Source organism: Archocentrus centrarchus, chromosome 15, assembly GCF_007364275.1.
Source record: "Archocentrus centrarchus isolate MPI-CPG fArcCen1 chromosome 15, fArcCen1, whole genome shotgun sequence".
Lineage (NCBI taxonomy): Eukaryota > Metazoa > Chordata > Actinopteri > Cichliformes > Cichlidae > Archocentrus > Archocentrus centrarchus.
The window spans coordinates 9604212-9624791 of NC_044360.1; the positions used below are offsets into that span (position 1 = coordinate 9604212).

General features: G+C 41.9%; 1 protein-coding gene across 1 annotated transcript; it reads right to left on the reverse strand.

Moving 5' to 3' along the window:
• Positions 1–3618: 3618 nt before the first annotated feature.
• Positions 3619–18718, reverse strand: synpo2la (synaptopodin 2-like a). The gene is made up of 4 exons (XM_030747420.1): positions 18608–18718; positions 15342–15493; positions 9665–10383; positions 3619–7941 (listed from the first exon to the last, which is right to left on the reverse strand). The coding sequence occupies exons 1-4, from the start codon at positions 18707–18709 to the stop codon at positions 5312–5314; spliced, it is 3603 nt and encodes a 1200-aa protein (XP_030603280.1). The 5' UTR covers positions 18710–18718; the 3' UTR covers positions 3619–5311.
• Between the last annotated feature and the right edge of the window lie 1862 nt (positions 18719–20580).

The following is a 20580-nucleotide window of genomic DNA, read 5'->3' on the forward strand; positions in this document are numbered from 1 at the left end:
TTTGGGGTTTAGACATACAGACTGGAGCAGCAGGTCACTGAATCGGGTATTGAACCGCTGACCTTGCACTTAACTGGAAGTCTGGAAGTTGTGCACACAAGGAGAAAAGAAGATCACAGACAGACCACAAAACAACAGGCAGGTCAAAATAAAAACTATGGGAGAGTGTGGACAAAAGGTGCAACAGTAGCATCTAGTCATGTGAAAAGGTTTTCACAGGACATCCCATGATTCATTAGCTTGTAGAACCAATTTTAGCAGCAATAACTTCAAGTAATTGTTTTCTGTATGACTTTATCAGTCTCTCACATTGTTGTGGAGAAATTTTGTCCTACTCCTCTTTACAGTGTTGCTTCAGTTCATTGAGGTTTTGTGGGCATTCGTTTATGCACAGCTTTCTGAAGGTCCCACAACAGCATTTCAATCAGGTTGAAGTCCAGTCTTTGACTGGTCCATTGCAACACCTTGATTCTTTTCTTTTTCAACCATTCTATTGTAGATTATCTTGTGTGCTTGGGATCATTGTCTGTTCTATGACATGATTTAAAGCCAAGCTTTAGCTGTCAAACAGATGGCCTCACATTTGACTCTAGAATACTTTGGTATACAGAGGAGTTCATGGAGGACTCAGTGACTGCAAGGTGCCCAGGTTCTTTGGATGCAAAATAAGCCCCAGTCATCACCACCATGCTCGACAGTTGATGTGAGGCATTTCTGGTGATATGCTGTTTGGGTTTCACCGCAGTGGTGCTGTGCATTATGGCCTAACATCTCCACTTTGGAGAAGTAACTTTGCAAACCTAAGGTGTGTTAGAGTCTTAGATGTACTTCTTGTTTGTTTTTGTTTGTTTGTTTGTTTTTTCTGAAGTTGGTTGAATTTGCTAGGATGTCCAAGACTGTGACACACCTGAATGCTTCACTCTAGCAAACTGCCAAGCTTCTGCTTTTTTATAAAGGTGGTCACACTTGCTGATGATCAACTGATCAGGCGCATTTGATTATCAGCACCTGGTTGCTGCTCTTAATTCCTATGATATCAGTAATGTGTACTTAGTTTTTCATAGGATTGCACAGAGTCCTAAAGAAACTTTCTTTTTCAAAAGACTGTATAAACACATTGGGAATAAAAAAATTAAAAAGAAATGCACATTGTTATCAGTAAACTTGATCTAGAACTTTCTCTATTGTGTGTTTTCTTATTTGACAAATAATTAAAACCTGATATACATGTACAAGTGTCTGGAGGTGGCAAGAGTATGTAACTATAGCTGTAAAAAAAAAAAAAATGCCAAAAGAACAATTATACAATAATTAAAAGCATGATCACAAGTGCAATATTGACGCTTAAATTTTTAAATATCAATTCAATTCAATTCTTCAATTCAGTTTTATTTATATAGCGCCAAATCACAACCAACAGTCGCCTCAAGGTGCATTATATTGTAAGGTAAAGACCCTCCAATAATTACAGAGAAAACCCAATAGTTAAAATGACCCCCTATGAGCAAGCGCTTGGTAACAGTGGGAAGGAAACGCTTCCTTTTAACAGGAAGAAACCTCCGGCACAACGAGGCTCAGGGAGGGAGTGAGACAGGGCAAAAGACATGCTGTGGAAGAGAGCCAGAGATTAATGTTAGACACATCTCTTAATTCCAGAATCTAAAGAAAGTTATCTATCTTTTACAAAGTGATCACTGCAGTGAAGTGCCATGTGACTTGTTTTCAGTATTGCTTCTGACCATCTGAGGTATTACATTTAAATAAAAACAGTCACGCTTTTTTAAATCTTTATTTGATTTTTCACACATTTCCTGGACACCTGTCAATGTTTGATTTGAAACTTAGAAATATCCATACCCCCACTCTGAAAGATCAACGTAGCACTTAATTCTGTGACAAATGAAATGTCAACTAAATATTAGGATAAAGAGAAAAAGGAAGGCACTAAGATATACTGCAGTTTTTCTGTTACCAGTACATCAGTCCAGTGAAAACCACTCCACAGGAAGCTTTCCACACATCTTGAAATAGAAACGTTCCACAAGCTAGAAGCCTTTTTTTTTTTATAGATCTTTTTTAAGTAAGAAGTAATTCTTAATTACAGTAGTGACCTGGCAAAATGTCATTTTCATTATAAATAAATAGTATTATGTTTGGGGTATTAGCAGCCCTATATATAGCCCCCACCCCCATGAGTGTGGGGGTTGGCAACAAAATGCCCTCCTGACTGCATGCTCTGTGCACACTGCAGTGCCACAGCACCACTCAGTGGCAAGTGTTCATGTAGGCAAGAAAATAAATTAACACAATATAACTTTATATGTAACCTATTAGTACTTTAAAGTCAAAATATATACATACATATATATATATATATTTTGAGTTCCAGATTCAGAAACACAGATTTGGAAATGAAAAGATGGCATTAAAGAACAAGCATTTCTTCATAGTTTCAAATATTAATACACTTTTTGTATTTTACTAACTGAACAAATTGTGAAAATGGTTATATACTCCCCCCATTTGTTTAATTTCCAAATGTAACCCACTCATGCAGACTTAATTGAAAAGTAAGGCATGAAAAGAGTTGCTACCATCACAACTACAGAGCTAACGCTCCAAAATTTTAGCACATGTAAAACACAAGCTAACTCATTCTCAAACAACCACTGAAGGCTCCAACATTTGCATTAAAAATGACTGTTACAAAATACCTAAGCTGGATCATGACTAAAAACCTAGTATCAGAATGAAGATTTTAAAAAAGACATATTTCATATACTATAATATGTACTGACTAGCTACCTATCCAACATGATGATATGACCCTTGAAAGCGTACCCCATATTGTAATTTTAGTGGTTTTCTCTAGTGAATTGTTAGCTAAAGGATGAAACATTCAGGGTTTCAGTGCTTGTTTCTGTTACTCTACATCATAGACATTAAATTGGTGGAGTTTTGCTACTGAAACTATGACACATCCCATAATACTGATCTTGAAGTTATAGAGAAAAAGTGTTCTGAGCAAAAATTTTAGAATTTAGATTGTGATACTTGGAGTGGCTGTACTTGGAGTGTTAGTTGCTGTTTTAAACAAAGCCTAATTTTTTTCCCTCCTTTAAAATTTCATGTGGCTAGCTCCAATGCAGAAAGCTACAAGGTCTCACAAATGCTGGACAAAAGGAACAAATTTTGACCCATATCTAGCAAGTTTAAGGGCCTGTAACTCATAAAATATGACTAGAATAAAGGTAGAATTTTGGATGAGTTCATTAGATATGTCAAAGTTATTGAACAAAGAAAAATTACCTGATTCTGAGGAGGTCAGATTGGAGGCACTAACTGATTTTTTCCAGAATCAAGCATGGTTTAATTATTATTTAATAGTTATGTACTATTTGATACTTGAGCTACAAAACTGAGTAATTTATGAAACAATAACACGTGAAAAGATGCTGTATGTGTTTTAATCTTTTTTAAACTAATATACAGTTACATTTATTGCATTCCTCAGTTATAGATAGTATTTTTGCATATCTTTTGCCGTATATCAATAGACTAACCAGCAGAGGGCAGTATAAAATCAGACAAGTCAGACAACTGGAGAGCCTTTAAGTCTAATTTTATTCCTCTAAAAATACCTTGTCATCTGTCAGTATAAACTTCTACTTAATAACAAACATTTATCACACCCATTATTTAATCCATATACTTTCAGAAACTTATATATCACAGTGTACACCTCAGCTTATCTATATCCAAGATCTATTTTTCTGCAGCTATAACATAATGAAAACAAGAACAAGCTTTAAGAGAAACTGTATTTTAAAAAGGATAAAAAATAAGAAAAATATCTTTCAAGAATACCACAAATTAACACAATTGTCTTTCTGTGTTTCTTACTTCTTCCAGTAACATCCAGTCTTTGAAAATACATATCCATTAAACACATTTGTCTTTACTTTTTAACAGCAGTCATTGTTATTTAAAACACACCAGCTAAACCTCTGTGCGTCTGTCCAACAAACTTCATGGCTCAAACTTCCCTGGTCATTTTACTTTAATTTCTAGAGGCTGTGGGATATCAAACTAACTAACAGAAGTCTTTGATTTTAACCCTTTCTGAGAAATGGGCAGCAATAGAACTGTGACTCTATTTTTCCTAAATATCCTCCTTCCACAGCCACTCTCTTTCCTTGAACCCTTTCACAAATGCCAGTGTTTCTCTGTCTGTCTATCTACTTCCCCCTTCATGCCCTCAGAATAGATCAAAACTTTACAAAATAAAATCTTCATCTGTGTTATTTGTTTAATAAAAGTTATGAATTTACACATATCTGCAAAGTTCACACTGATGCTAAGGAGGCTCTGGTGTGCTTAGGTGGCAAATAGAAGCAGTGATATCCAGTGACAAGTGTTCATTTAGTGACAGCCCAGGCACTTGTTGTATGTGGCCTGGGCTAAAAAGATAGCATTTGTCTCTAGTTATAGTGAGCATAGATATTTGACTCTAACACATTGCATGAGCAAACTTTGTCTTCACTTATAGATCCCCAGTGAGCTGAGGTGTTTAAAACATTCTGCAATTTTCAAACAGTCATGCATCATTTAAACACCCAGATAAAAAGAGTAGGTCACCATGTTTTTGTTTTTTTAGTGGGTAAAAGAAAATTCTGTGTACATTACAGTGTAGGATGAGTACTGTAAATTACACGTTATAACCTCCTCCAATCAACACACAACGTACATGTTCAGTGTTTTGAGCCAATACAAAATGGCAGCTATTCATTTTTCAGACATTTCAAGTTTCAAAGAATAATTCAGTACAGGCTCTGTTTAGATGGGTTATCTGCTAAATTAGTAGAAGAGATCTCCAGAAGCCTTACACAAACCTCCTCCAGGACAGGCATATGGTGAGCTATACAGTATACAGTATATGGTTCTAGCCTATAACTAGTGTCACTCATTAAATCTTTTAGCAGCAAAATAAATGTGATAAGCAGCATTTTGAGCAGCAAAAAAGTGTTTATGTTTATCTATTGTCCTCTTCAAATTTATCTCACTTGTTTTGGGATTTCAATTTGATACTGAATTGTGATTTTATGTTACTTCATTAGCTAATTTTTGCAGCTGAGTCTGGGTCTTTGCCCATCAAAGTTTTTCAAAGCATAAAACAACATCTTTAAACTCTGTATTTTTCTTACTATAAATCAATTAATGCAATTGACAGAAATTATTTCTGTCCATAATTGACTAGTCATTTCATGAAGATGAAGATGTCCCAGCATGGTATTGACTGCTTCATTGCTGTTCAGATTGCCCCTGGCCTCCAAACACGGGGCTGGACACCTCCCTTGGTGGCCACAAAGCGTGGCTTGGGTGCCTGTATTGGGTTGGACTTGAGTGGGGGCAGAGAGGCAAGGATGCTGAGCTCAGGAGCGCTCTGGAACTGTTTGGCTGACTGGAGCCCAGTGGTATATGACACTGGAGCATAAGGTGTAGGTACTGCAGGGGGCACTGGGTTTGGAATAGGGGTGGCAGAAAATTTTGGAAGACTAGGTGGTCCAGCTGGTTGGGACAGAAGTGAAGCTGGGATTGGTGCACTGTCTGGTGTTGTTGTCAAGACAGGGGCTGGAGTTGGAGTAAAAGTCTCAGGAGGTGGGGAGGTCATGCTGGAATGAGTCAAACGTTCTCCAAGTGAAGTGGCCGAGCGAGGTGCAATGACTTTGGGAGCCAGAGACGGACCTGACATAGGTGTAGGTGTGGAAAATCGTTTGATCTCATAAACGCGGGCTGTTTTGAGGGGGATCTGCCTTGGTGAGGTCAAGGAGCTTCCCACCATTGCTGTTGTGTAATCACGCTGTTGGGCCTGGTAAGAAGGCATGGCTGATAGATTAGCAGCGCTGCCCCCATAGTTGAACATGGCAGAGTTGAGCTGATATGGCTGCCTTCTCATGAAATCCAGTGCTTTGATGCCCTCTCTTGGAGAGCTTCCCCTACCCCTGTTGTCTGGCTTGTTTATATCTCTCTGAGGCCCAGTAGGGATAGATGGGGCCAAGAGAGGGTTGTACCCAATGGGCGGAGGTGCACGGACATTAGGGGAATATTTCCATTGAGAAGGATTGAGGGAGGAACCAAGGGGTTGCACTGCACTGTGCATTGCCCCTTCCCTCTGGTAAGGAGCCTCAGGTGGAGCATCCACTACATACCTACCCATGCGGCTCTGCCTTTTGGCAAACAGTTGGGCCCCTTTACCTCCTGCTTGAAGAATCTGTGGCACTTCATGGACAACCCGGGGTTTGGGTGCCACTGGGGGAGGCACCTTTCCTATGCCAATGTCATCACCCCTTTCTTCCTCAGCATCATCATATATATTCTCAATGGGTGGTTGGCCATATTTGTATCGGCTGTATCTGTCATCCAGGTTCTGCACCATAGACAACAATTCAGGATTGGGGGAGTTCTTTTTAACATCTGGCACATTGAACATAGGTTTGGGTTTGCCACTACGCCTTCGAGACTCAAGCAAGATTCCTGTGCGATTTGTTGAAACAGGAACAGGGGTTGGAGCTACAGTTTCAGACTGGGAGACCACTGACACCTGAGCTAAAGGTGCCATGGAAGATTGTAGTGGTGGCTGAGCAACTGGTGTTTGAAGTGGAGACACTGGGATAACTTGGTCAACTGAGACAGGAATTTGGGATGCAGGAGGACCAGGGGCTGGAACCGCTGGCACTTGTGGTGCTGGTGGTATTGATGGAACAGGCACTGAAGTCACAGTTGGAAATGAATTCTGATGAACAGTTGTTATTGTTGGCATTGACTGCATTGTTTGTACACAGGTAGAAAGGGATGGAGGGTTATAGGTAACAGGAGCCTCTGGTGTCAGGGCCAAGGAACCTTGAGGTATAGAGGATTGTGGGGAGAGCACTGATGAAGGACCAGGCAGTAGATGTGAAGTTCCTGCTGTAGTACTAACATCTAGTTCAGATGCGGTGGAAAATGGTGGTGGCACAACAGCTACTGAGACAGGACGCTGGGCTGTCTTTGTGACAGGTGGCCGGAACGTTACAGGAGCAGTTGCAGCTCGAATGCTGATGAAGCCAGGGGTAAAAGGACGTGCAGTCCTGTTGAGGACACTACTCACAGGTAGTTCTGGTAATGGTGTTTCGGCTGGTTGAGCAAGACTGGTCAGAACGGTCACTGAGACTGTGGCTGGTTTGGGTGTCACAGGTGGAAGTGATGCCTCCATGTTAGCTGTGCTAACTGCAGAGCAGGATAGGTCCCCATTAGCCATTCCATGGGCTGCAACAACAATTGGACCTGGAGATAGCATTGGTTGTGTGCATGTCAGTCCAGGCGGCATTATATGCTGAGCCTGTAAGTTTGTTTGCACTTGTTGTATTTCTTGTTGTGACTGATACATCTGGGGTATCTGAGACTCCTCATGGACTTGGGATTGTGGAGGTACCTGAGGTTTTGCTGCCTCTGCTTTCTTGGCATGCTCGGCAACCCTTTTTCTCTGCTGCTCAAACAACTGGGCACCCTTGCCCGCAGTGTCACTCAATCCTGGACTCGGAGCATCCTCTGCTCCATCCCCACGACCTTCAATGCCTGCTGTTGCCCTCTTTTCCAGCATATCCAGATAGTCACTGTCCCAAGTTGGGTCAGGAAGTGATGAAAAGCCATCCTCATCAATCTCAGATTCACTGCCAGGAAGTACCCCATCCTCCTCCTCCTGTGAGTCCTGACACCTGTCCTCATCAACACTACCAAAGCTAGTGAGGGTGTACTTCTTGGACCGCTGCCTTCTCTTCTTGAACATTAGCACCCCTTTTGAGTGAGGGTTAGGAGCATCTGTCAGTAGAGAGGCAATTGTTCGACACTTGCTTTTAGCTTCCTTTACTTGCTTGTCTTGCAGCGTATCCCCTCTGTTCAGTTCTGCAGGATATGAAAGTCATAGCTATTAGAAGTTGTTGCATAGTAGCATAATCTACATTAAATCTTAGGGTCAGAATTTCAAAAGAAGAGATTTAACCTTTGAATGAACCAATGCTGACATTAGCTTCTAAACCTGTCCTGACTGCCATGTCTTCAACAGGCATCCATCAGTTAACTTGCCACAGTAGCACTTCCGGGAAAATTCCATGCAAGCCTTGAGCTTATCACATTAGCTAGGGTGAAGGATAAATTTGCACATTATTAGGGTCATGTACTTTGACATCTAAGTTTAATGAAAGTATTTGCAAGCTAATGGAAAGTTTTATGTCATAGGTGACTGGAAGGAGAACTTCAAAGTGCAGCCACAACATATCCTTTAACTTGTTATGGTATTAAACAGATTATTATAGGCAACCTAATTCCCCTGGTATGAAATGCCACATGAAGGGGGATTTTAATTTGTCTTCAACAAGGTAGGACATTAGAATGTCCGTGATGGCAAGGGGGAATTTCAAGAATCTATTATGGATGATGGACCGGATGACAAGATGTAGGAAAGAATGCTTTGTCAGTTTCAGCACTTTCATTGCTATAGTCTCAAAATTTTTTAACCTTCCTTCAAAACTTTTGAAAATATTAAGACATACATAGTTGATTATTTTATTCTGATAGCAAATGCTATGAAATATTCACTTCTTCATATATTTAAGCCACGCAGGCTGCAGATCAGCAGTAATTCCATTTTCTCTTTTATGCTTTTGACATGCCATCTTCCAAGTTAATGGAAGCCCATCACTTTGAGTCGGTGCATTTTGAAAAGCATAAAAACACATCTGTCATTATAGTAAGACCCAACCTATGTCCTATTGAGTGTTGCAGAACAAATCACACTTCATTGTTCTTTGAAAGGACAAGAGAAATAAAGCGAAAAAAGAGAAACGAGGAAGGAAGGGAAATTATCCTTGCTTTGCCACTTGATACCTAAAAGTAGCTGCAGATGCTTTTCAGTGCTCCGAGATTGATTGCTGGGGTTGAGCTACAAACCGCAAAGAATACCTATACATGTGTGGCTAGTTGTGCTGATTCTCACACATCACACTGGTTTAGGGCACATTAGGGCACAATAATTAGACACTATTCCAACAGTATTGATACTACATAATAAATGCTGGTATAAGTGTAGCTTCCCAAGCATCAGTGGACCTAAAAAGCTAATGATCAGCTTTAAATTTGGCTACTTATGCCGTATTAAACCAGTAGCTGACCCCTATTGAAGTATCATTTAGAATTTTTTTTTAATAGTTTGGTGTATTTTCAGTTTGGTGTTTAAGTTGTGGCACTTTAACCCTTACATTGAACCTTCTGCAAATACCTGTTACACTGCCACAGAAAGCCATATTTTTACAATGAGAACTTCTTTTCCTGGGTATAGAGAAGATGGGCTGCTCTTGACTTCCGTGATGTATTTCTGTGCTTAACAGCAGATGAAACATATAAATAATGCATAGAAAAATAATATGGATAATCACATAATTAAAAAGAATAGTATCAAGAAAACCTTCTTAAGAAAAATATTAAAATATGAGGTTATCTATACCTGCTGTGAGACCTAAAATCATATATTATTTAACTCCTGAGTCCACTACAGGTCTTTATCAGGAGCGTGTACAGATTACATGTGAGGCATAAGTCTGTCCCAGTGGTCTTCTCCAGCTGTACTTACTGGCTTGCTTGGCCTTTTCCATGTAGGTTGTTGTAAGCTCATCATCAATGGGTTTATTCACAGGACCCACCATGGGCACAAGCTTGTCACGGGACCCAAGCATCAGTGCCTCCTTTGCCCTCTCAGGAGATACCAGTGGCACATTGGCAGGCTCTAGAAAGCCACTATCCTCCTCTTGCCCTGCATCCCGTGGCCCCTGGTCATCTGCTGAGGATATGATGGAGGAAGTCTCTGTTGATGTCTGGGAGGACCACATTCCTGAACCAGAAGGTTGGTAAATCACTTCCCTTCTGGCCACCCCTGGCAGCCCTCCTCCTCCATTTCCTTCTCCACCATGGCCATCCAACAAACGGGGGTAAACATGTGCATCTGGAGCACTGTCATAGCCACTCATCTCTGATGTCTCCCCACCTTCAGGAGAAGTTCGTCCTGTGGGTTTCCCAGGATTGGAGTTGCTGGGGCTTCGGCGTTTCTGCCTGCGCTGTCTCTCGTAACCCGCCACGTCTGCATCACTGTCAGTCTCGCCATAGTAAGCCTCACTCCCAGGTGGAGATGTCAAGCCGCTGGTTAGGGTGGAGCGGCTACGGTGGACCTCCCGGACAGGTGCATGGTGAGAGTGGTTTGGTGACATAGCTCGCAGAGCAGCCCGGTACTCTTTGTCTATTCGGGGTGATGGGGCTCGAGTCACAAGCACCACAGACTGAAAAGCAGCAGGTGCCCTGAAAACAAGTAGAGAGTTTAAAATAATATTAATGTCAATGAGTACCACCGAATGAGATATTATAGCTTAATTTTGTAAATTTTGATGTAATGTGTCTTGATGCTTTTTGATTCATTTTGAACACAAAAAGTATCAAGTCTGCACATTATACTTTTTTCTATCCATTACAATGGTCTGTGTAGATTCTCAGTTATCCAGGTCATAGTAGTCTCTGGAGCTTGAAAAAGGCGACTGGACTTCTTTTTGTTTCTTGAAGACGTTTCACCTCTCATCCGAAAGGCTTCTTCAGTTCTCAACCAAATGGTGGAGAGACCCAGGTATTTAAACCCCTGTGGGCGTAGTCCCCTGGAGGTGGTTATGACCCTCTATTGATCATGTGCTTGAACACATGTGCCCAGGTGTGAAGGGGGCGTGGGTCATATTTAATCAGTGGTTTCAGTTGAAACCAACTTAGGACTCCGCTCCATTGTTTCCTGTGGCCTATTGAGGTCACTGGAACAAAGGTGTGAATGGGGGTTGAGACGTCTGGGAAGGGAGCTCAGGACAGCACTGTAAGCGGGGGAAAGTTGGTGACGTAATCCACCTCCTCTGTTCAATGATGGTTGTTCACAGTGGACATAGATGGCTTCTTTCACTCCTCTTTCAAACCATCTGTTTTCCCTGTCCAAAATGTGAACATTGGCATCCTCAAAAGAGTGCCCTTTTTCCTTCAGATGCAGATGTACTGCTGAATCTTGTCCTGTCGAAGTGGCTCTTCTATGTTGTGCCATTCGTTTGTGAAGAGGCTGTTTGGTTTCACCAATGTAGAGGTCCGAGCACTCTTCACTGCACTGAACAGCATACACTACATCGCTGATCTTGTGTTTGGCGGGTTTGTCCTTGGGATGAACCAGTTTTTGTCTTAGGGTGTGACTTGGTTTGAAGTATACTGAGATGTCATGCTTGGAGAAAATTCTTCTGAGTTTCTCTGACAAGCCTGACACATATGGGATGACAATGTTGTTCCTATTGTCCTTCCTATTCTCTGTAGTTTGTGTTTGGCCTTCATTCCTGTGCATCTTAGCTGATTTGATGAAGGCCCAGTTGGGGTAACCGCATGTTTTGAGGGCTTTCTTAATGTGTGTGTGTTCCTTATGCTTCCCTTCTGCCTTAGAGGGAACACTTTCCGCACGGTGTTGTAGGGTCCTGATCACCCCAAGTTTGTGTTCCAGAGGGTGGTGGGAGTCAAAGAGGAGATACTGGTCTGTGTGTGTGGGCTTCCGGTAAACTTCAATGTTGAGGCTTCCATCTTCCTCGATAAGCACCGCACAGTCCAGGAATGGTAACTTGTTATCTCTGGTGTCCTCCCTGGTAAAACGTATGTATTTATCCACTGAGTTAATGAGACGAGTGAAGGCTTCTACTTCTTGGGTTTTGATTTTGACCCAGGTGTCATCTACATATCTGTACCAGTGGCTAGGTGCCATCCCTTTGAAAGAACCAAGAGCTTTACTTTCCACTTCCTCCATGTAAAGGTTGGCTACAATGGGAGACACTGGGGAGCCCATGGCACATCCATGCTTCTGTCTGTAGAATCCATCATTGTATTTAAAATATGTTGTGGTAAGGCAGAGATCTAAAAGTGCACAAATCTGATCTGGGGTGAAGCTGGTTCTGTTCAGTAAGGAATCGTCTTCCTGTAGTCGTCTTCTGACGGTCTCCACTGCCTCAGTTGTAGGTATGCAAGTGAAAAGTGAAACCACATCAAAGGACACCATGGTTTCATCTGGATCCAGTACAAGATTCTGGACCTTGTTAGTAAAATCTGTAGAGTTTTCAATGTGGTGGGGTGTGATGCCAACAAGCGGTGATAAGATGGTGGCGAGGTGTTTGGAAATGTTGTAGGTGACCGAGTTTATACTGCTGATAATGGGTCGAAGTGGGACTCCTTCTTTGTGGATCTTTGGGAGTCCATAAATGCATGGAGTGGCTTCTCCAGGGTACAGGCGGTAGTAAGTGGGGCGGTCAATGGCTTTTTCCTTTTCAAGTTGTTGCAGGCAGCAAACAACTTTTTTCTTGTAGTTGCTTGTGGGATCACGTCTCAAGACCTCATAAGTATTGTTGTCACTGAGGAGTGTAGTAATTTTGTTGTGGTAATCCGATGAATTCAGCACAACCGTGCACCTCCCCTTGTCGGCTGGCAGTATGGTGATGTTTTGATCCTTGCTTAGGGCTGTGATGGCCTTCTTCTCCTGAATGGTGAGGTTGGATGGAGGAAGTCTTGCACTGGCGAGAGTGGCTGAAACTTTCATCCTGATCTGTTCTGCTACAGGATGAGAAAGTTTGTTATTTCTTATAGCGGTTTCTGTTGCTGTGATGAGGTCTACTATAGGAAGCTGTTGTGGGGCTATGGCAAAGTTGAGTCCTTTGGCTAGCACATTTTCTTCTGGTTTGGTGAGGACCCTGTCTGATAGGTTCTTCACCCACTTTCCTTGGTTTCCATTGCTTATCGTGTCGTCCTGTTTGTTAACAGATGAATGGTATGCCTTGGTTTGCAGAGTTTGAAATTTACGTAGTTGTCTTTCCTTGCCTTTGATGTGTTGTGCGAGCTGGGCTTTGTCCACAAATGTAGAAACTTCTTCTGCGATGGTGTGAGGTAAGAGTGATGAGAGTTTCTGCTGAGTCTGGTGGATTTTGTTCTGGAGTGCATCTATGGTGAAATGGACCTTTCTTATCCTTTCACTTAAAAGGTGGTTCTGTGCTCTCCATAGAATTTGGTCAGCTCTATGTCCTTTTACTGTGGACCCAAGGTGCAAACTCTTGGGAACCAGTCTGGACTGTCTGCATCTCAAGTTGAAACGAAGGTGGTTCCTGTAGTCCGCTAGCTTTCTTGAGTCCCTTTCATACTCCCGCACCAATTGAAGGGTGTTCCTCCCAAAGTGCAAGGCAATATGTCTGTGTAGATTCTCAGTTATCCAGGTCATAGTAGTCTCTGGAGCTTGAAAAAGGCGACTGGACTTCTTTTTGTTTCTTGAAGACGTTTCACCTCTCATCCGAAAGGCTTCTTCAGTTCTCAACCAAATGGTGGAGAGACCCAGGTATTTAAACCCCTGTGGGCGTAGTCCCCTGGAGGTGGTCCCCTGGAGAAGCCACTCCATGCATTTATGGACTCCCAAAGATCCACAAAGAAGGAGTCCCACTTCGACCCATTATCAGCAGTATAAACTCGGTCACCTACAACATTTCCAAACACCTCGCCACCATCTTATCACCGCTTGTTGGCATCACACCCCACCACATTGAAAACTCTACAGATTTTACTAACAAGGTCCAGAATCTTGTACTGGATCCAGATGAAACCATGGTGTCCTTTGATGTGGTTTCACTTTTCACTTGCATACCCACAACTGAGGCAGTGGAGACCGTCAGAAGACGACTACAGGAAGACGATTCCTTACTGAACAGAACCAGCTTCACCCCAGATCAGATTTGTGCACTTTTAGATCTCTGCCTTACCACAACATATTTTAAATACAATGATGGATTCTACAGACAGAAGCATGGATGTGCCATGGGCTCCCCAGTGTCTCCCATTGTAGCCAACCTTTACATGGAGGAAGTGGAAAGTAAAGCTCTTGGTTCTTTCAAAGGGATGGCACCTAGCCACTGGTACAGATATGTAGATGACACCTGGGTCAAAATCAAAACCCAAGAAGTAGAAGCCTTCACTCGTCACATTAACTCAGTGGATAAATACATACGTTTTACCAGGGAGGACACCAGAGATAACAAGTTACCATTCCTGGACTGTGCGGTGCTTATCGAGGAAGATGGAAGCCTCAACATTGAAGTTTACCGGAAGCCCACACACACAGACCAGTATCTCCTCTTTGACTCCCACCACCCTCTGGAACACAAACTTGGGGTGATCAGGACCCTACAACACCGTGCGGAAAGTGTTCCCTCTAAGGCAGAAGGGAAGCATAAGGAACACACACACATTAAGAAAGCCCTCAAAACATGCGGTTACCCCAACTGGGCCTTCATCAAATCAGCTAAGATGCACAGGAATGAAGGCCAAACACAAACTACAGAGAATAGGAAGGACAAGAGGAACAACATTGTCATCCCATATGTGTCAGGCTTGTCAGAGAAACTCAGAAGAATTTTCTCCAAGCATGACATCTCAGTATACTTCAAACCAAGTCACACCCTAAGACAAAAACTGGTTCATCCCAAGGACAAACCCGCCAAACACAAGATCAGCGATGTAGTGTATGCTGTTCAGTGCAGTGAAGAGTGCTCGGACCTCTACATTGGTGAAACCAAACAGCCTCTTCACAAACGAATGGCACAACATAGAAGAGCCACTTCGACAGGACAAGATTCAGCAGTACATCTGCATCTGAAGGAAAAAGGGCACTCTTTTGAGGATGCCAATGTTCACATTTTGGACAGGGAAAACAGATGGTTTGAAAGAGGAGTGAAAGAAGCCATCTATGTCCACTGTGAACAACCATCATTGAACAGAGGAGGTGGATTACGTCACCAACTTTCCCCCGCTTACAGTGCTGTCCTGAGCTCCCTTCCCAGACGTCTCAACCCCCATTCACACCTTTGTTCCAGTGACCTCAATAGGCCACAGGAAACAATGGAGCGGAGTCCTAAGTTGGTTTCAACTGAAACCACTGATTAAATATGACCCACGCCCCCTTCACACCTGGGCACATGTGTTCAAGCACATGATCAATAGAGGGTCATAACCACCTCCAGGGGACTACGCCCACAGGGGTTTAAATACCTGGGTCTCTCCACCATTTGGTTGAGAACTGAAGAAGCCTTTCGGATGAGAGGTGAAACGTCTTCAAGAAACAAAAAGAAGTCCAGTCGCCTTTTTCAAGCTCCAGAGACATCCATTACAATGGGTTGCTCATGTGCTCAGATTAGCAATGTGTGTAATTCTTTTGGTCTTCTGACCTTCTGACCCTGATGTGTAACATCCCAGGGGAGCTGTCTATGAGGTTCATGGCCTGGGCATGGGAGAGTGCTGCACATGGCTGCTCGTTGATGGACACCAGCTCATCAGCCTCCCGCAGCCCAGCCCTGCATGCTTTGCTTCTTTTACGCACCTGCATATAAAGCAAAACAAGAAAATGACTGAAAATCTGAAAAAGTTGTACAGTTGCTGAGTTTTTTAAGAGTTGTGAGAAGAACTATCCCTTCAGTCATTTTGTAGTCCCCAATAACCTCTCTGAAGAAACATCAAGGACTCTCTTATTAGGCCTTGAGAGCAGAAGTCTTAAATATTAAAGAGATAACAATGAAATTAAAGTATATGTCATTTCTCTGTTTTAAATTAATAGCAATTTCATACTGCCAAAATCAAATCCCTTTGCTGTAGCCTAGTAATTAAATATTCAAGGTGCGCAGCTGTTCATATCCCATCAGATGATGTCATATTTGCTTTTTATTGTTCGAGGATTTTTATCAAATCAAATACAACTTGAGGCAAAGTCTCACACTTCCAACTTTACTCTACTTCTGTTCATGATATATATATAGTACAGAGTTGTAATAATATTTCCACGAGAATGATCATGTTCATCTTTTGTAATGGCAGAATAGAAAATAAAAACCCAACAAAGCTATGCTGCTGTCTTGTCTTGGTTCGTGATAGTCACTGACGGAGACAGAGAACAGATTTTGTCCTGACAGCTCGATCTTGCTGCAGACATAGGCCACATATTACAGCTCGAGTGGAGCTCTCATACACACTTTAACAAGGAAATGCCAGCCAGCAGCCATCTTCATTTGGTGCTTTGCTATTTGTGCCTGAGGTCTGTCAGGGCTGTGGCGTTTTGCCCACTCTAAATTGCCTCAGGTCTGTGCAAGCTATGTCGACATGTCGCATTATAAATCCAAGGCCTGAAGATGTCCATATTTTTTAAAGCAAGAGTGCAGTGTTGATTACACTCTATGAAGGCATATATTAAATTAATTTTGCACATTAGAATTCATAGATGGGGAAGCATTGCTTTGGTTGGCTTAATTAGTTTTCTTTCCAGCTATTCTAGTCTGTCTGTAATGAAATCCCATGTCCCCATTTAGCTAAGCCTTTCAAAGCGGCCTCTGCTTGCTTGTGGCACAGGATGTCAGTTATTCATTCACTCAGTCACTTTGTGGCTACAAATCATAACAGTTATAATAGCCTTACATGCGCGCACACATTCACCACATGGACAGGTACAAAAATACACTTAAAGTCATATAAATAAACATACAAGCATGCACATGCTGGCTCAAAGGCACAGACACAGCACTGACACACCAGTTCTTTTCAGTGCAGCCCCACACTGCTCCACCTGTTAGGGATGATATAGTGTGAGACCTGACAAGATTACAGCTTCCTCCTCTCAGGGGTGAAGGAGCCCACTGTTAGATGGTCAGACAGAAGCAGCTGTCCACTATCGTAAAGGTGACTTGGTGTCCTGTGGCCAGCTTGTCTACATATTATACTTCATGGGTCAATAATGCAGGGTTACTGGTAAAAAAGAAAATTATTAAAAGCTTATTTTTATTAATATGGTCATAGCCTCAGATTCATTGCACAGTTGTCGGAGAACTAGAAGCAATTAAAAAATTGAAATTTGGGGGAATGTGAGAAAAATTATGTAATATAAAGGGTGTAAAAGTAAAAGCAGAAGAAAGCAGAAGAAAGCTTTGAAAGCGGCAGGAACAATCCAGAGTGACAGATTTTAAACATCAGGAAGTCATTTTCATATGAAGCGGCAAAGAACTGAACATTCCTCTAGCAGCAAGATGATTACTGCATGTGCAGAAATAGCGTATGAGGCTAATTTTTGAGTAGTGCGCTGAAACACACACCTTGGCTGACCTAGAGACCTGATGCTTCTCAGCTATAAATAGCCACCTTCAAAAGTACTTCTGCCCAGTCAACAATTATGGAAAGCATGTGTGGATGTGTCTAATTTTTTTATATATTATGTGAATATGTGTTCACAAAGTGTGTGCAGGTGTACTAAAACCTGAACTATTATAGAAAAACATATTTGTGTAAAAACTTGAGAGAAAAAAAAAGGTTAGACCAAGTTTACTCAAGCACTACAAATCTATTGGTACAAAAACTTTTACAATTCAAAGATCAAGAAGACATGGAACTGATTTAATACTGACACAGATAATTATCGAGTCAGAAAATAAAACTAGAACTTTACCTTATCTGAGTGTCTTTTTTCAGCGTTATATCAGAGGAGCTATTTTTTTTATATACACTTGGAAGCCTAATTAATCCTTTTATCCAGCATACGTTCCCCTTCAGATATCATGCCACACTTTGAATTCCTAATTGAAGATCAAGACTGAAATTTGGACTGCTTCATTTCTGCCAAGTGTGGGTACCAAAATGAAGAATTTGCTTTTGGAGAGTAAAACGAGCTGAGAGGCTCTATGTGAGAATCCTAAGGTTAAATATTTCCTCTACCTTCAGTCGACTTATTTTTCTCAAGAAGACTTGAATGTAAGAGTAGTCTGGAATTCTCACAAAGCAAAAAAGTATTTTTATTTAATTTTTTTACATCACAGACATCAGTGTGGTTTGAATGTGGCCTAAACCACAGTGATTTCACAAAAATCATTTGTTGCTTACTTCTATGTTTGTCACTATTTACAACAACAACCAGATGAGTGGTTGAACATGACCAGCTGAAATGATGATGTAGTTCAGTGGTGAAAAGTATTAAGAACCATGGTCAGGGGTGAATTGCTCTTCACCATTATGTTTCACTGCTCAGAGCAACAGAGAAAAACATTTTCAGCAATTGTCACTTGATTGCTCAGTTAGTGTCACTCTAATTTATCATTATGCTGAACTTAACAGGCAAAGCAGTCGGTGGAACATCAGCTGGGTCACCTAACATTCCCAGCTAGCTGTACTTGCAGTTTAAAGTTCACCCAATGAATCATCAGTACATCTCTGCATAAAAAAAGTTCTTAAACAAGATCATGACTCATATTCAGGCCCCAAACCAACACACAGCGCTGCCAATGTTCCTTTTAAACTTTGTTCACAGCTCTATAAATCTCTATACAATAAAACTCAGTTGCTATTTCCCTTCAGCTTAGTGACGCTTTTGAATCTAACACAGTTTTGTGTTAGAATGCTGTTCTCCTAGCAAACTGTGAAATGCTGGCTTCTCTCCAAGCTGCTGAGTGACTCGCCTTACCTTAGCTACCTGGAGTGGTTTCTGATGTTCCACGCCTCCCTGGAGACGAAACCCCCATGGCGCTCCACCGGACAATGTAATTATCACTTCCTCTGCAACCATTGTTCTACTCTCTGTGTCGTCTTTTTAATTTTTCCTTCTTTTTTGTAGTTATTTTCTCTTCCGCTAAGGCTTTTACCATTCATCTGAGGGCCCCCCCTCAGTGCTTTGGCCCCAGTCAGGGCCCCATTGGAGATCTCTGACCTGCTCTTTGCCTACCTTACTGCCCGGGTGCTGACTTCCCTCTGAGCTCGCACTCGCACCTGAACACACAAACATGCAAGCACACACACATTTCTGTGTGCCCACCCATACTCAGTGTGAGCCAACTACCATAGCCAAAGGAAAGAGAGAGGGAGAAGGAGAGAGAAATATGATGGGAGGGGGTCTGCTTACACTGAGGAATGCCTGCTCCAAATGAGGGAGGGGAGGGTCCTGCTCAACACTTGTCCTGTCACTCAGACCTGTGCCACTGGGTGCTGTCCTATTTCAAAAATAGGACAGCACTACCACCTTCACTGCTTTGCCTGCTCCTCTCCAGATCAATGCAAAGTTACCATTTGGAACATCCAAATGCCAGTGTTTCATATCTGGCATTTGAGGTCATTAGTAACCTTTAGCGGAGACACTCTCAAATCTCATGGCAGAGTGAAGTGAAGCAGATTCCCGTGAAGTGAAGACAACACGTGTGATTAATTACTTTGAATAACTTTCACTTTGCAGAGTGCTGAGAAGAATTAGCCATGTGCACAGTGAGTGGAGTGATTATGGTGCTGGTCAGTCTGGTCAGCCTGCCAGCTCCTCTGGAGACATTCCAGGCTGTCATCACAGAGTCTCTAAAAGAAATACTAATGCTCCGAATGAAGAATCTGCATTGCTACACTGAGATATGAGCAAAGTTTTTTCCACAAGAATTCACATTGTTGACTGAATAACACATACAGAAGGATCACATCCTCGCACAAGGGGAATAGTTGTTGCTAACAAAATTACAGAGGGGATATTAAGCCTCTCTTTGCAGGCAGACAAGCATCCCAGCACATGTTTACCATTATGCAGAGGGATCAGTCACAATTGGATGTCACATTCATACACACAGCCAAACTTTTGGATGTGTTGACAGCTGTGGATAGTCTGAACAAAGACATCTCACACACAAACGCAAATAAGTCTGCACCTCTGGGAAGCCGTACCTAAGTGTGCAGTGATGCTTTGTGCACTTAGGTACACAATGTGCTCTCATAGAATCCTAAATTGAAGTGAGTTGTAGAAGTATAACTCACCTGGGAGAAAAAGCTTTTTTAAATTCTTAGGAAAAGTAAGAAAACGTTTTAAGTGTTTTTTTGTTTTTGTTTTTGTTTTTTTGTTTTTTAATCAGATTTCAATGTATTGCATACATGCAGTTTTTATGTCCCAGGGACCACTGAAATTAAAGTGAATTTAGACAGTGCTTCAAAATAACAGCCCAAACAAGTTCCCGGAGGTGTTTCAAGGTGGCTACAAAATGCATCTGAGACTGAGGGGACAGTCATTACTTTTGCAAGTATTTATTTTTTTTAAGCATTTTTAAAAAAATCTTTTTTACATTTTTAGTATTTATTCATGATTTAAGTCTGACCTAAATTGACAATCGTCTTTGTAGGGTTTTCATTTATAGGTTTTATTGAAGCATCAGATTAAAATGAAATTTCTTACAAATGCAGTGTGCATGTAAACTTACTTAAATTATGTTGTATTTTCCTTTGGGGGAACTGACAGACATTTTAAACCTGTTGATGGAAGGTGAATGATCCTCTTGCTAGAAAGCCAACACTGCTATTATCAGTGCAGTGGGAGGTTACCAGTGATAGCTGCTCCCTTTGGCAGCTTTGCTCTGCAGCTGTTTCCAGACCTCAGGATAGAAACCAAGATCAGTCCTGGGTCAGCCGCTGAGA

Excerpts from the sequence above, each read along its gene's own strand:
- synpo2la (XM_030747420.1), bottom strand. The coding sequence starts at position 18,709 with ATGGTTGCAGAGGAAGTGATAATTACATTGTCCGGTGGAGCGCCATGG. Across the intron at positions 15,494-18,607 it reads AACCACTCCAGGTAGCTAAG|GTGCGTAAAAGAAGCAAAGC; the intron begins GTAAGGCGAGTC and ends CTTTATATGCAG. Across the intron at positions 10,384-15,341 it reads TTACACATCAGGGTCAGAAG|GGCACCTGCTGCTTTTCAGT; the intron begins GTCAGAAGACCA and ends ACTTGTTTTCAG.